We start from the raw sequence: 16132 nt of genomic DNA on the forward strand, positions 1-16132 counted from the left end.
TCCCACACCCTAAACCTAAATCTCCACGTATTCAATTTTATATTGATATAACAGGCTGTGACAACACAGAAGCACAGAAGAACCTGTACCTTTCAGAAATGGAGAACTGATATGCAGCCCTGAAGAGCCCAGCATAACATGGCAAGTCCACGTTATATCAGAATAGAATGCAAGCCTGACTCTCAGGCCTGTACTAAAAATATTTAAGTTGGAATTTCTCAGCCTGAATCTGCAGCCTGCTAGGAGCTCCACCTGCCACCAAGTCTTTTGTCAGAATCCCCTCCTTTTGGAAGCAAATCATCTGGTGTTCTGGCAGGCAGTTATAGTTAGTCCTATGAAAGATTACAAAGAACAACTATCTGCACAAATTAGAGAGTCTCCATTTCACTCCCTGTGTGTCAACTGTGAAATTGGAAACAGCTTGGGGCTCCAAGGAGGGTAAGTACAGCCTCTGACAGTCCTCTCCTACAGTGGCTCTTCTTGTGCAAGATCTATTTCTGATCTCCCTGACAGCAAACACATCCTCAGGCGTTTCCAGGAAGACCCAGACAAAGGCATTAGCAGTGGCCAGTACTGACCCAGCTGCCTCTGGGAGGGAGGTGAGTTGGCTCAGACCAGCTGAACTGGAGTAAAATGACATCCTGGAGGAGACTGGAGCGGGTGTAAACATTTTACACAAGCCACTAAGCAGTTAATACCACCTCAGTACTGACCTGAGCTGGACTCCAGCCAACATCCTGGATGGAAAGAAAAATTTAAATACTACCAAAAACATTAGTCACCAATACACTAATTTTTTTTTAGTCCCTTATTTATTCTTATGCACGCAAAATAGTAAGTTTACCCTCCTTGTGCATGTCATAAGAATTTTTATTTGCTGCTGGCTCTGAAAGTTTCTAGAAATTGGGATCAACATTAAAAAAAATTCCAACAAGATCTGCTCTCCTCTGCCAAAACAACAACAAAAAAAAATATTCATGAAAACCAAACAAGCAGCCACTGAACTGTCCCGTCAGGGAAAATTTCCCAGGGCCAAGGCCTCTGGACAAAATACCAAGTCCCTTGTATTCCTACAGGAAGAGGGGCTCAGCCAAGCCAGCTATCTGAGGAACCAGACCCTTCCTGCTACACCAGTGTACAGCTACTCCAGCAGCACTAGGTCAAAACACAGTGCTGCCATTTTACAAACATCTGACAAATCCAGTACAAAGGAGATCTCCCTTAAACAAAGAGTCCAAGGATGGGTATAGAAACAGCAGGAAATGACATACTGTGGATTTTAAACCATGGATCTGGTAAAGGGAGTAAAAAGAAGCTCAAGGTTTGAGATCAGAGATGTGCAGCACCCAGCTACTACCAAGAACACCTCTACATTCCCACTGAAAAGAAGGTTTTTTTAAACCCCTGGGTTGGTATTTGGTTGAGATTTGCATAACTTTAGGCAGTTGGGTCTGACTTGAACTGGAAATTGTCGTAGCACCACCGAGTTTACAACACATTGTAATCCAAGACTGGATCACTCTTCTGAGCAGTTTCTAGGCAGTAGAAATCAGCAGTGGCAAATCAGAACAGTGTGAACACACAGCAGTGGCCTCCAAATCTCTGGGCATCAGCAATCCTTGTGTGCTTGTGCTCCAGATCCCTCAGGTGGAAGTGACAAGTGCGTAGGTTTGACCCCTTACAACAGCTGTGGAGCACTTACCACGTGGAGATCGTAATTTGGTAACTGCTGATTCTAACTCATCTAGGGAAGGAAAACATGTTACATCAGGATTTACATTGCAACAGAGCACAGGAGTTCCACTGGACAGTGAGCACCCCGGAGCGAAGGATAGAGTTTCACAAGATGCAGAAAGGCGAATTAACAGTTCACCACTGCCAAAAATGGAGAGGTTTTACTCCCTCTTCCAGACATGTGCTGCTGCCACTTACTTGTGTAGGCTGTGGCTCTCACACGACCCCTGTGTGAACCAGTTCAACAGAATATGCACCCAGCCAAAAAAAGCTGACTATCTCCTTTTGGGTCAGAAAAGAGATTAGCACAGCAGTCAGCAAGAAGGGCTATGTCCAAACAGTCAGAGAGCAGAACAGGGTAAGGATGAATGTAAGTAAAGCCATCTCCCCTTTCAGCAGCAGCAAGCCCTTACATTGACTCAGCTGCCAGCAGGACCACCACCCCAGACACCCTGGCATCTCATATTGCCACACAGGTAACCACAGCCAGTACAATTGCCAAAGATTGCTGTGTTCCTCTCCATCTGCATAAGTAAAAATGGGTTTGGACGCAGTCAGAGCTTGCACATTCTAAGTTAATTATGAGCCTTTTAAAAAGTAACAGTAACAGGAAAGCATGTGGACCCTATAACCAGTAAAGGGAAGAGTAGGATTTGCATGGTTATGCAAGAATAGACATGAAACTTGAGGAAAAAAAATAGCATCTTTTAAGCTGTGGAAATCCTATCCATGCAGCATAAACAGAGCTGAATATAGACCCGTCCAGGCAAAGTGCCAGTTACAAAATTTGAGACACACATAAAGATGATGAAATGAAGGACTGAAATATTAGTGTAAATTCTGAATTCATTAAAAGCATTAGAATCACAGATTCTGCCCCTGAGATGAAGAGTGCCCTGGCTACCAGCAACAGGAGGATTCCAGTAACAAAAGATGGGGACGCTTAAGAGACACTGCAATCACATCCATATTTAGAATAGTCTCATTGAGGCATTCCTATCCTGAAGGCTCTTAAATGGGATATGGGAATGCTGACTTGAGAGATTTTAGTCCTTGAAGAGAACATTTTTCTTCTTCCCATTCAGTACATAGCAAGCATATCTCCCAACAGCATAAATATAAAAGCATTCAGCAAATGCAAACCTACCCCTAAAAAACCAAGATATATGAAGTTTTAAAAGCCTGAATCAATAAGGAGATATGAAGTCCCAGCAAATCTCACCCAGATACTGGGGATGCCAAAGAAAAGGTTAGTATATTGAGATATAAATAAAGACTTGCTGGTTTGACCTGCCAACCACTCTGAAGTGGGTTGTTTCCCTTTTTTTTTTTTTTAAAAAAAAGGAACTTGTGTCAAATGTCATAGGTGGTTTAACTGGCTTGTTAAAAACCTAATTATTAAGGAGGTAATGGTGGACTTTTCTTTTAAGAAGTTTTCATTTCTGCAAGGATTCTCTGCAACAGGGTGGGAGCAGACTTGGAAGCAACACTAAACTCTTTATAAGCCAAAAAGTTTAAGTCATCGTCAACAATTGACTTTACACAAAGCACTGCCAAAAGCACAATGTAAACTCACAGAGCAGGGCAGGGGGAAATGACAACAAAATATTTAACATTTTTCAGTTGTGCAGATCTTGGTACTACTTGTAACTATAATAGGTAAGAAAGTTTGAAAATTAAGCTTTCAATCTGTTGAGCACTGTACTAAAAGATAACCCAAGTAATTACAGATAGTGGGCAAGCAATAGCTCTGAAAGACAACAGAGTACAGAGGGCCAAGGAGCACATGGTTAAAAATCTGGTTAAAGCAGCTGCTTTTCACTTTAAAGGAGATTCTGAGAATGAAAGGAGGACAATGTTTCAGAAATGAATGTGGGAACTGGTCCCCCAGTCTACTTTGGGAGATGTGGGTGGTAATTTGATGGAAACTGCTGATGGCTCTACAGCTGCAGAGCTCTTAGGGTTTTTTTTCAGTATTGGCAGAAGAATGTGACTCAAGAGTTTCACAATGTCATGACAGAGGTCCACTGAAAGAAAGGAAATTGTTAAAGCCAAACAGAAAACTAACATTTTTAGAACTGCAGTGTATTGGAGCCAGTGGAGGGAGAAGAGCTGGAGAATGTTTAAGGTTTTCTTATCTCTTCCTACACGAGAAGGTAGATGACCTATGGTTCTACCTGTCATCTGGCATCCTGACAGAAGCATTAGGCACAAGTCTCTGGCTTGCTTCATCAGCAGTAAGAGAAATAGTGAGGATTTCTTTTTACCAAGAGCAGTATTAATAAAGCAATTAAACGCGTGACAGCTTCTTCATCTCAGTGTCCTGAACAGAAGTTAGTGTTTTGTTATTTGACAAAGACAAATTTTATCCTATCAACCAAAGGCTGTTTTACTCACAAGGGAACGCAGGCCCCCAGAAAACTGCAACTAAAAAAAAAATAAATTACGAAGACTAAAGAGAAAGTAGATTTTTGAGAGGTAAAGATGAGTAACAGAGACCAATCTCCAGCACTGACCAAAAATGGAAATGCCAGCAATACTGAAATAGAAGCAGCACGAGAATAAACTTCCCTTTCAGAGGTACATGAAATAAATCCTTCTTCAAATTACTTTCTAAAAAAGGGTTTTCACCATGATCTGATTGTTCCACCACCAATCCTACGATAAAAGTCAACAATCATCTGAGATAACTGGACAGAATATTTTGCACTAGTCTACAGAAGTAAAGATTCCAAGTGCCTACATTTCTGCTTTGCTGAAAATTAAGTTGACTTCTTTGTCTCAACTCATCATATTCTTCCCTGCTATGCACTGAACTAGGGCATAGAGGGAAATGGATTAATTTTCCTATCAAATAGTTAGATGGACATGTATTTCATAGGGACACCTACCTATTCACATCGCTATTATCCCAGTAGTGCTGAATACTTTAAAATTAACCTGATCCACCTCAAACCACAGTGGCATCCACAGCCCACAGAGAAACAGAGGGACCAGGCTCTGCCACTACACAATAAATCTACGATTTCCCACACATGCACAGCAGTGCAACTGCCCCCTCACCAAGAACAATATTCCACTTCTATCTCGGCCACAAATCCAAGCCTAAGAGTTTAAAGCAGCTGGAAAATAGAGCAACCCCAACTCCTTTCCCCCCTCCAAAACAGAAAACAAACAAAAAAAAAATAGCTGTTTCTGCCAAGCAAGCACTGAATACACTGCATTCCATTTCATTAAAACAATTATTCAAAAGCCAGCCAAGAATTACATAAAGCTTCCTCCCTGCACCACCCCCAGTCCCTTCCTTCAACCCTCCTCCCCAGCAAACAGCCTCCCAGCTCTGCAGGGACAGGAACACACCAGAGCAGCACCGCTCTGGGGGAGGTGGCACCCAACACCTCACATCACACTGGCCGTTCCATCCCACACACTGCACTCTCCAAACCCGAGCAGTGCAATCAGAGGGCTCCAGCAGATCCAGGCAGCCCAGGAGGTCTCTGAGTTTCACACCACCCTAAGCACTACCACGGCCATCTCTTTTTCAAGTAGTTTTCTCCCTCGTGTTTGATGGTAAGGTAGCATTTTATAAATGAAGCCTTCAACCAACTCCTACACAAAAATGAACGATAACCTAACAGATTTTCTCTCTAAGTCACACAGCCAGGGCTTTTTAAGCATGATCCCAAGGCAGAAGGCGCTGGAGGCACCAGATTTAAGCAACTAAGAAGTCCAGGAGCAGCATGCCAGAGCAGCTGTGCTTGTGAGGCACTGCCCAAGGGAACTGCTCAGGACAGCCAAGCAGCAAATCTCAGATTAAGCACCAGCAGGATAGATTGTAAACTACAGGCTTAGGGTTATAAGAACCTGACTGACAAATTCATCCCAAGCTCCACACAGCCACTCTACAGCTCCCAGCCTGACTGACAGTGCTGAGCTCCTCACATTTCACAGCAGAAAAAAAAGGCAGCTTCTTCTGGCCAGCACTGCTCACCCACCCACAACACTGAGTTGGCCACTGATAAGAGATTTCATGACGTGGATGAAATGGCATTTCACTCCCTCCCCCAGTGCTCCAGCTCTCTGCAGGGATCCTGTCTAACTGCTGGAGCTGCTCACATCCAGACAGAATAGTTCCAGCTGTGCATCACACTGCCTAGCCAGGCCTACACAGTCCAAAAAAAGTCTCCCACATAAAACCATAATGAACAAGAATTTCAAACCAGAAGTACTACTCCTAAGCACCTTCCTCTTGGGGACCACCTCTGCCATCAGCAAAAAAAGACAAAAACAAACCTAGTCCCAAGGCAGCTGCTGGTGCTGAGGAATGGGGAGCAGCAGATGCAACTAATGGTCAAACAAGATGAGAAGCAGAGACCAGCCAAGCCATCGTTTTATTCCAGCTCGTGGGGCACCAGTAACCTCAAGTGACGTGCAGTTAGCCTTAGGCTCTTTTGTCTGACCCAGCTGAAATTAGTGGCTCCGACCCAAAAGAAACCTTTTCACAGAGAAGCCTTGAACTTGTTTAGAACCATGAAAGAGGATAGAACAAGCGAGTATTAAGCCCCTAATCCATGGCAAATTATTTACAGCTCTCCTGCCCATGACCTTTTCTACCTCTGGCTTCTTTTACTGCCTCCTGCTCTTATTAAAACCCAGCTTAACCACAGTTCCTGAGCCACCACAAACTTCCCCATAGCACAAAGTGAAATTCTCTGCTCACCTTCCTCTTCAGCAATAGAAATAAAGCAAGATCCTATGAGGCGTCTAGACAGACTCAGGATTAATTCTGTCTGCCAGCTCAATTCTGTGGCAAAAACATGGGATTGGTTTATTCCTGGAGCCCCCATACAGTTTGATTTATAGCTGAGCCATTTAAAGCACAATTCCCCATGCAAAGTGTCATTCAGAAAGTTTATTCCCTGGAGCGCCATTTACTTTTTTTGATGTTCTTCACATCGTTTGCAAAATGTTAGAGATTTAAACACATGCAATAAACAGTAAAAAAACCACAAGAAATCAAGCTACACTCCACTGCATGCTGCCAGCCAGACACACTCAGTACCTCACGCAGCAAAGCCATCTGCACAAACATGGATATTTAGTAAGAACACTGTGAGGAGAGGCATGACAAGCTGCATTGGAAGACTTCAGACTATCTCATCATCATTTAAATAACTCGAACTGAACTTGTTCACAGTGTAGAGACAGTCCAGTACAGGGAAAAAGGAGCCAAGCACTAACAATGCAGGCTGCCTCCCCCTGTGGGCTGCCATAAGTTCTCTTGGCTCCTCATCTTACAGTTGTCTCAAACTGCTTAGATAAATTTCCCGTGTAAATTCAGAATAATTACTGTCTGCTACAAGAAAAAGTTGCATTTATGTGAGCAGAAAAAGAGCTTACCAGACTCCTAAACAGCACAAACACATAACCTCGAGGACTCAGTTCCTGTAACTGAAACACCAACACCAAACTTGCTCCACAGCACTCCAGTTGCCATTTCTACTTTGTTTGCTCCATCAGGATTTAAAAACATACATACACAGAAGAGAGAGCATGGATTTTGACATCAGTCAGTCAAGGGAGACTGTCCCCAGCCAGCTGGTGCTGCTCCTTTGGGGCCATTTGCAAAGAGAATGAGCATGAATGGGAAAAACAGCTAAGAGTGATACAAGAAAGTCATCACCCACCTCCTATTTTTATGGTATATCTTTAGCACACAACATTCTTTGAATGACTTCACGACGCTCTGTGGTAAAGGGAAAGACTAGAGTAGAACTACTGTGGGGAACTTGGAAGGGAAAGGAAATCTTTTCTCCCTACTCACAGCCTGTCATAACAGAGGATAAAGGATGAGCAATCAGAAAGGCAGAGAGAGAACATTCAACAGGGCTGAGAAGGGAATAAAAACTTGAAAATCTGATTCAAATGGGCTACTGTAAGCTTTTCCAGCAATGGTGACCAGAAAAGCTTAAAAGAGTTATATTCTGATATATTCAGCTGGAAGCTATTTCAGAAGCACAAAGATCTAAACCAACATTAACCACACTTTGCAGGTAAGGACTAATTATCCCTGTTCAACAGACAGAGAAATAATATGCCTTAAGTCAGGCCACATTTTTGAGGTTGTGGATAAATGGTTACCTTATGCTATATTAAACACAACCCACAGCTAAAAGAGGTGGCCTCACCTACTTCCCAGTCCACTGTCCATGTAAAAAAATGATGACTTTGAGAAGAATCAGCTTGCTGACCCAGCCAGCTGTCCAACAGTTACTGTGGACACAAGGAAGGGAGATGGCAGCAGGGAACACAACACACCTCACAGCAGCCAGCAGTTAAATCAGGTTAAACCAATTTGAGATCACAACTTCCACTTTCTCTCCCACCCATTTAACTTCAGCCCAAAGTGGAAAGGAATGGTACCACTCCTTGTTTCTACTCTCCACTGGGTCTAGTTCAGCTTATCAATCCATTGGCAAATAATTTGTTCGATTTGGGGTTAAAGGTTAGTTTTCCAAAAGATGAGAAATTTGAACTAATTCACTCTGGAGCCTGATCTCATTAAGTAAACAGTGAACACACAAGAGATGGGGAAGTTGAAATCACCATTTTTGGCTGCCATCTGAAACTGGATGAGATGCAAGGTGAAATTTTACAAACACTGAAACAAGGACACAAAGGTCTCCACAGTTCCCTACTTAACATTTTAAAATATCCTAACAGTCATGACAGCCTGTACTACCAGGGCTTGTTCTTAAACCTCACTTAGGACAGGCTAAAGTGAGCAAGAAACTCATTCCTTAAACCCCATCTTCTCATCAGAGCACAGGGAAGCTTCCCACAGACAATGTCTCACTTTCAGGCAGCTGGAGTAGAAGAGCGTCTTCATTAACAGCTTCCGCATCAGACAAAAAGGGACACACAAGATCAGCACACAGAGCAGGAAACTGGGACCAGAGATCCTATTCACTCACACTGATTTTCCACTAGCACAACACAACTACATTCAGAATCTGCTCTGGCTGTCTCCAAAGCTGCATTGGATCCTGGATATCACAACTAACACGAGTCCGATTCAAACAGATTTGTTTTGTGGCCATGGACAGGCTTTTTCCTCCCTCTAGTTGCAGAGATTAAGGAATTTATCTGTCTAGCTGCCTTAGCAGCAGATCAGAAAACCAACTCTGATCTAACCAGAAGTGCATTATTACTGCTTGTTCTACTGCCAGACTTAAGAATTTTAGCCATCATTTCTGCAGTTTCGCAACTTGTTTCATATAATAAATGCACTATGAAGGGAAAGAGGTGACTTAAAAGGGGTCCAGAGAAATCAAAGCATCATGATTCCCTGAGAAAGAAAGAACAAGCAGAGAGAGAGAGTTGAATACGTATGAGAAGTTGCCCATTTCTTTCTCTAGAGGCAGAGATGGTGTCGGAGGATCAATTTTAACCAGGAGGGCAGCTGAACACTTGGGATAAGTTGACCTCTCCCAGCGAGGGACAAAGGAGCTAAAGACAGCACAGAGTCCAGCCTTTCCATGGAAATAGAGCAACAAGAAAAGAAGCCTCTCTCTTCATCACACGCTGCTCGAGGCAGAGGACTCCCTGTCTGAGTTGCTCAGGACAATGAAGTCCCTGTTTTACGAGGGGTCACAACAGCTAAGGAGCTGAAACAAGTCAGAACCTCATTGTGCAGAGTATTAGTTCTGTTTACAGCCTTCTCGCCCAGCAGCAGGAAGGACTCAAGAAACCTGAGCCAGAAGAAAGCCAAGGGACCAAACTACTTTACCAGTTTGTCCCCCCAATACCATTTCCTGGGCATAGCTGACCGTGAACCATTTCACAGTAAACTTTCAGTCAAGTAAGACCAAAACCCACAGCATATGACTCCCAGACTGAAGGAACTGAGTCAGAAACAGGCAAGCATCTCCCTCAGAAGAGGGACAGACAGCACCGCCCTGCAGAGCACAGCAATATTCCAAATATTAGGACAGATGACAGATGGAAACACATGCACCTCCCTCCACACTCCCATGAAAAATCAATGGCAAGACTGCTCCCTTTAAAGTCAATCTTGAGAGGATTAAAGACTGAAGAGAAGGTGGATTAGAGTTCCTAAAACAGAGGGAACCAACTTTTTAGAACAAAATCTCTTGTGCCACTGAACCTTCACTCCCAGAATTTTGAAAACACATTGCTAGACAAACCTTCTCCAAAAGTGAGCAAGCCCTCCCAGAAGTGAGCAAGCACACCTAAAATAAGGTCACAGTCTAGTTTACATGCACAGCCAAAACACTGCCACAAATATATTCTCATTAAACAGAAATGACATCTTTGTAAAACACCTTTTACAAGCTCTACTGAATGCTGTTTTGTTTTTGATTGCACAATCCAGTTTAAAAAAATCTGAAGACTTTGAAATTCTCGTTTCTCTACTGCTATTTTTTTTTTATTTTTAAAGTCATCAAATGAAAGCTTCTAAAAGCAACACCGTTTCTATTTGGAGTAACCAAAAGGTTTCCCAGTAGTGTTTGCAAATAACCCCTTTCAGGAAAAGGCTGTAAAAAACATTCAGAGTCAAAAATCAAACAGTATCTGACTAAAACAAATGTCAAGCTTCTTTTCTCTTACTCCTCTCACCACAAAAGACATGACACATTACACAAATTAGGTTTCCTCCTCCACAACCAGCAGATCCTAATGGATCTGTTCCCACATACTACTTAGACAAAGCAGCACCGCAGAACCAAGAACAATTTAACATCTAATTCAGTATCTCAGATTGTCTAAATAGAATATGTGTGGTTGGTGACTTGTGTGCTGGAAGCACAGGCTGTGCTTTGGCAATCCCACGAGAGGGACGAGAGCCCCAAGTTAGGATTCTCACTCTTCAGGACAAAGTTGTACTCTCTGTGCCACTTTACAACACTGCAGAGCGGCAAACTCATTCAGCAAACTTCCTGTCAGACTCCAAGCACATCCGCAAAATACATTTCCTTAGAGAGAGCCGAGGAAGACAATCTGGACAAGTCTGGTCAGCTGCTCTCCTCCCCCCTTCCCCCCATGGGCTGTTTGAGTTTATATCCAGCCCCAGCACTGCCTGTCCTGTGCCACAGAGGGTCCCCCAGATCAACAGGGTGCACAGTTCCAGCCTGCAGAAACAGTTTCCCATGTGAGCTGTGCACTGTAACATCACTTCTTCAACACTGAGGGGGGAAAAAAAAAAGAAACAAAGTTTTTTCCAACTTCAAATGAAACCCCAATGCAAGACAAATCCATTCTCATATGTTTCATAAGCTCTCCAGCCCAAGCACGAAACTGAGATACTTCTGGACCTCTATTTTACAGTGCACAGGTACACACTGATCACATCCTCCAACTCTGCAACGGGGAAGGAGATTTTTGATAAAGGCAGAGAGTTAAAAACAGGCACACCAATGGGCTCTGTGAGGGGTTCCCTCATGCCCAGCAAGGTCCATCACTCAACAGTCATCCTTGCACCACACAGATTAAGAAGCATGGTGTGGAAACATCTAAGATGATTTTACTTGACATCAACTCTGAACCTGCACAACACGTTAGTCCCAGCTCAATACTACACTGCTTTTGGGGCAAAACTGGTCCTGGAAGCAGTGCAGCTATGTCCACATGGCATTGTGCCTGAACCAACAAGTCCTGCCGGACCAGCTTGACTCTGGACAGAGCCAGCACAGACGTCTGTATCCATGGCACAGTTAATCCACAACTCAGATAATCCAGCCATAGATAATGAGGAAAGAAAAACAAACAACTCTCACTTCAGTTCGAAAGTCTGACTTATTTCAGGGGAGTTATATCAGCACATTGTTCCCTTTTGTATGCATCTAAGGTGAATGGCTTTAGAGAAATAAGTGAGCCATTTGGGGGCTAACAATGATTTGCAGAGAGAAAACAGCTGGTGTGCTTTTCCGTGGTGAATTCTGTACACCAAAGAAAAGCTCAGAGAGCGAAAGGGTCACACTTTTTTTTGTTCAACTGCTTACTGTTAATTAGATCTTGTCCAGCCTGAAAGGCTGCAAAAAAGTTGAGACAGACACAGTGTAATTAAGACTTGATGAAATCAAGTTGCTGAGACTAAAAGTTCAATTTTCCAAATCAGATCACAACTTTAACCTCTGGTAGTGTCAATACATTTAGCACCTCAGAAGAACAAGCCAGACAAATTCAGATATTTTTCACAATTTCTTTGCAGTTCACCTCTAATCCTCCTACAGAAGGAAGGAACAGTGTGATGAAACCACAGTAGCCTATTCCAACAAAAGCTGACTTCCTGGGAAGTCACACTGCCACTATTCAAGGAATGCAATAGTTGCAGTGAGTACAGTACAGCTCCCATGGTTCACTAAAGAGCATGTTGATGAGACACTAAACTGGAGGCACCAAAGTGGCCCTATGCAGTGGTGCTATCTGTGTGCTCACCTTGAAGGGCCACTCAGCAAGTCAACACACACACTGGGTGAATCCTGTTCTGACTAGTAACACATTCCTGAACACGCTAGGAACATGCACCAAATCTCCAAGAGATAACCGGGCTGAGGGATATGAGAAAAGGTAAACAGAACTGTCTCCACTTAAAGAAACAACAACCGTGAGAAGAAGCTGAAGGGGAAATTCATTCTCTTTCCACCACCAGCTGCTCCACCCGGGCAGAGGGTGAGATTTCACTCCCCAAGGACGAATCCTTCGTGGTGCACCTTTCACCAGGAAGCCACACAGCAGATGGACTACTTGTCCCTTAAGTTTTATCACTGGCACAATTCAAAGTCTGCTTTCTGAAGGTGTGATCACCAGCTTTATGCCAGCACTGTAATGTGAGCTTCAAGGTCCAGGAGGAAAAGGAGCAATTTGCTTGGACTATATCTTAACAGAACGTCTGGTTTCTATTAAAGGTAGGATGGAAGTAACGGATCACGGCCCCTCCCCAGTGTCTGATTTAATCACTTTCATAAGCGGAACTCAGTCACCCTAATGTCTCCCAGAGCACAAGGGATTTTGGCAGATCCACACCCTTTCCGGCTTGGTACCAAAGGAACTCAAACTCTCTAGATCTTTCCCGTGCGACCAGTTGCCTGACATTTCCCCTCTACACGGTTTCGGATGGTTGCAGCACACCTGGGAGAGGCAGCGGGAGGACGAGGATGAGCTCTGAGCCCGGCTGGGCTCCGCTTACCCCCGAGGGCTCCCCACTCCGTACCCGCGCAAAGTTCTGCTCTCGCCCAAGAGCAAGCCGGAGAGGCTGCGGCAGGACAGGGAGGAGGTGTCTGTGAAACCCGAGCGCGCTCCGCTCCCCGCCGCTCCGGGCACGGCAGCGCCGGGCGCCCTTCCCGGCCGGGGCAGCGCCGGGACAGCCCCCGCCGGCCCTGCCCGCGGGCCTCGGGGCAGCGCAGCCGAGGGGGCCGCGGGCGGAGAGCCGAGACGGCCAGCGCGGTGCGCGGGCAGCGACACGTCCCCGGGCGCCGGCGGGCGCGGCCCGAGCCCCGCGGCGCGGAGGGGGCGCAGCGTGGCCGGGCGGGCCGCGGCCGCCGCCGCCCGGGGCGCGGAGGGGCGGCGGTGCGACCCCCCCACCCGGCGCGGGGGAGCCCGCGCGGCTCGGGACTCACCCAGGTCGTCCATGGTGCCGCCGTGCCCGGTGCCGCCGTGCCCGGTGCCGGTGCCGCTCCCGCCGGTGCCGCCGCCGCCCCAGCGCCCGCAACTTTCCCGGCCCGCCCCCGCGCGCGCGCCCGCCCCGCGCGCCCCCGCCGCGCCCGCCCCGCGCCGCGCCCCCTGCCGGCCGCTGCGGGAGCCGCGGGGCGGGGGCGGCTCGGCCGGCCGGGAACGGCCGCGCTCCCCTCCCGGGATGGGGGGGAAGGAAGCGCCCTGGGAAATGCTGGGAAATGCAGCGCCCAGAGCCGCCGCCCGCCTGCGGGGCTCCGTCCCCGCGGTGGTGCCGGCCCTGCCGTCCCGCTCGCCTGCGGGCCCACGCACGGCCGAGGCTGGCGGTGCCTCGGCAGGACCGCGACCCGAACCCTGCGCTCTCCACTGGAGGAGCAGGACCCTCCCCAGGCTGGGTGGGTGCCAGGCCCGGAGGAGCCCAGCACATGGCAGCGCTGTGCCTCAAAACCTTCAAACAAATCAACGTTTCTGAGCCCCGGCTGATTTACCCCATCCAAGGGAAGCTGGGCAAGGGAAACCTTTCCTGAACGATTTTCCACAAGCTGTGGCCACCATAAAGGAAAGTCACCAACCACTTCTCCTTCGCTGTGTTCAAAGAACGTAACACTCCTCCTGGATTTATCATATGATAGTGTGTCTTGAATCATTTCCCATTTGCTTTTCCTTTCAAACCTCTATCAAGCCACACTCCAAGGCAGCAAAGTCCTTGCCTTGGCCGAGCCACAGCACAGCTCCACCCTCATCAGAGCTAGCGTTTACCATTGCACTCTGGCCAAGTCGACATGGCAGTAAAAGCAGTTGCTCAGCCCAAATGTTCAGCTCCTAATCTGATGAGAGATACACCAAAAACTATCAGTGTGGGAACTGCTATGGATCCAGGAAACATGACTCTCGTAGCACTTTTCCTTACAAAATTACTACCGAGTCAGAGAATGTTCCCAGAGCTGAACAGCACATGTCCTGTTGTTGAGCCGAGATTACGGGATTTTGTTTCCATAAAAACAGAGACCATGAGGTCAGCTGCGAGCAATCTCCAGTGCTGTATTTTTCACTCTCTAGGCACAAACACACCCAGTTTCCCCTGCTAGCACAAGTCAGACATCATTATTTCCTGTGTTAAGTCATGCTATAATGAGAACTATCACTAGGGGGGCAGGGAAATATCCCCTCCCTCATCCCAGCCAATGCTTACAATTAGTCAACAGCCTCCAAGAAATTCATGCCAGGTTTTACTCCAAATCCACTACTTGTCAGAAAATTACGTCCTTACCTAGATCTAAATACAACACAAATATAAGCAAAGGCTTTCATCGTGTGCTTCACCACTGATGCCAAGGATCTCACCTGACACTCCCATTGCTGCTCTCCAGTAGCAAAGTTTAAAGCATTATTTGAAGGGACTGTTATGTTTTTTCAAAACCCATCACTGACTGTGCAATGATGACTTCAGGATATGTCACTCCAGGAGCAGCAACATAAACCACTACCACTGACTGATGGCAAAGCAGACCTAAGGTCATCAGAAACATGTCCTTTCCTGGGATCTGTGTGTTTCCTCCAGCACCACGACAGGCTTGGATTGTATTTTTACCTCTGCATAAATAAAGTGCCCACTGTTCACACTGTAGCCTAGTATGCAATTTTTATCTTTACCTTCCTACCGTGTCCTTTGGGAGTCTAGAAGTGAGTGCAAATCAAGAATGCAATTTCTGTTGTGTCTCAGGGCTGAAATTAAGCTGTCATAGCACTAGTTATGGTTGTACCTGCAAGAAATGGGTTGTGTCCAAGCTGCTCAGTGTTAAAAACAAAAAAATAAAAAAGTCGTTGCATTTAAAGCTTTGCCTGTGGCTTCAGCACTGCTTTGAAAGGGTTGGGGGAGGTGGGAAGGCAGGGCTGCCATATGAGTGATACTATCCTCTAGTAATACTGCTTTTAAAACCAACCTTGTTCTCATGCAGTGCCCATAGCCATGTGCTGTTCATAACTGAATTCTTCACACACTAACATTTCTTTCTAAAATTGCCAGTCCCTAACCCTCCTGTGATTGCCTGAGGAGGAGCCCAGGTTAAAACCCAAGGTGCCAAGACAACTGCTCAGTTCAGGCTCAAGCTAAACTCACTGAAGCAATGTTCACCCTCTCCTAACTTTTCTAAGAAAGAACTACTGTTCTTTCATCACCTACCTGCTCTCTGCCTCAAACTCTTGCTGGCTTTGTGAATACCTGCTCAAGCACCATCCTTACACAGCCCGGCAGAAGCAGCTGCAGTTCCCAGGTGATTTCCACCTCCAGCAAATTCTTTCCCACTGGAGCAGCATACCCAAGGTGTGCCCAGAGGGGTAAGTGATGCTGAGAGCAGCTACATCCCTCCGAACTGGTGTTGGATGGGAAGTACTAGGGAATGAAGGCAGGCAGTGCATCAGAGAAATACACAGGGTTTCCTCTTACACTGTCCCCTGTGGCTAAGACACATTGTGATTTACCCTTATCTTTCACAGAAGGTGTTACAAGAAGTTATGACCCCCATTTACAGATGGGAAACAGGGCTGGAAGCTGGAAATGAAGTCAGAAAGTGAGTCAACATCAAGAAAATGTTGGACTTTAACCCATGTTCAGGGTACTCCTGGCTCCACACAACCTGTGTTCAGAGTACTTGCTCAAGGCATCTTTCCCTCTTGTCAAAGCATCGTTTACCAGTTACAGACCAGT

General features: G+C 46.0%; 1 protein-coding gene across 4 annotated transcripts in view; it reads right to left on the reverse strand.

Annotated features, from left to right (window-relative positions):
- Window positions 1-16132, reverse strand: part of PXN (paxillin) — a 49331-nt gene that overhangs the window by 32224 nt on the left and 975 nt on the right. Inside the window, exon 1 of one of the 4 annotated variants that reach the window (XM_051805386.1) lies at window positions 13914-13995. The exons of 1 other annotated variant lie outside the window; for it this stretch is intronic. In XM_051805386.1, the coding sequence (XP_051661346.1) occupies window positions 13914-13980 (67 nt within the window). In that variant the 5' untranslated portion in view covers window positions 13981-13995. Of the gene's footprint in view, window positions 1-5676; window positions 5919-13373; window positions 13473-13913; window positions 13996-16132 lie in introns of those variants that run through there. 2 more of the 4 variants (XM_051805387.1, XM_051805389.1) reach the window with 2 other exon arrangements.

The sequence above is a fragment of the Manacus candei genome, unplaced genomic scaffold, assembly GCF_025592945.1.
Source record: "Manacus candei isolate 608988 ecotype Guabito, Panama unplaced genomic scaffold, ASM2559294v1 h1tg000064l, whole genome shotgun sequence".
NCBI lineage: Eukaryota > Metazoa > Chordata > Aves > Passeriformes > Pipridae > Manacus > Manacus candei.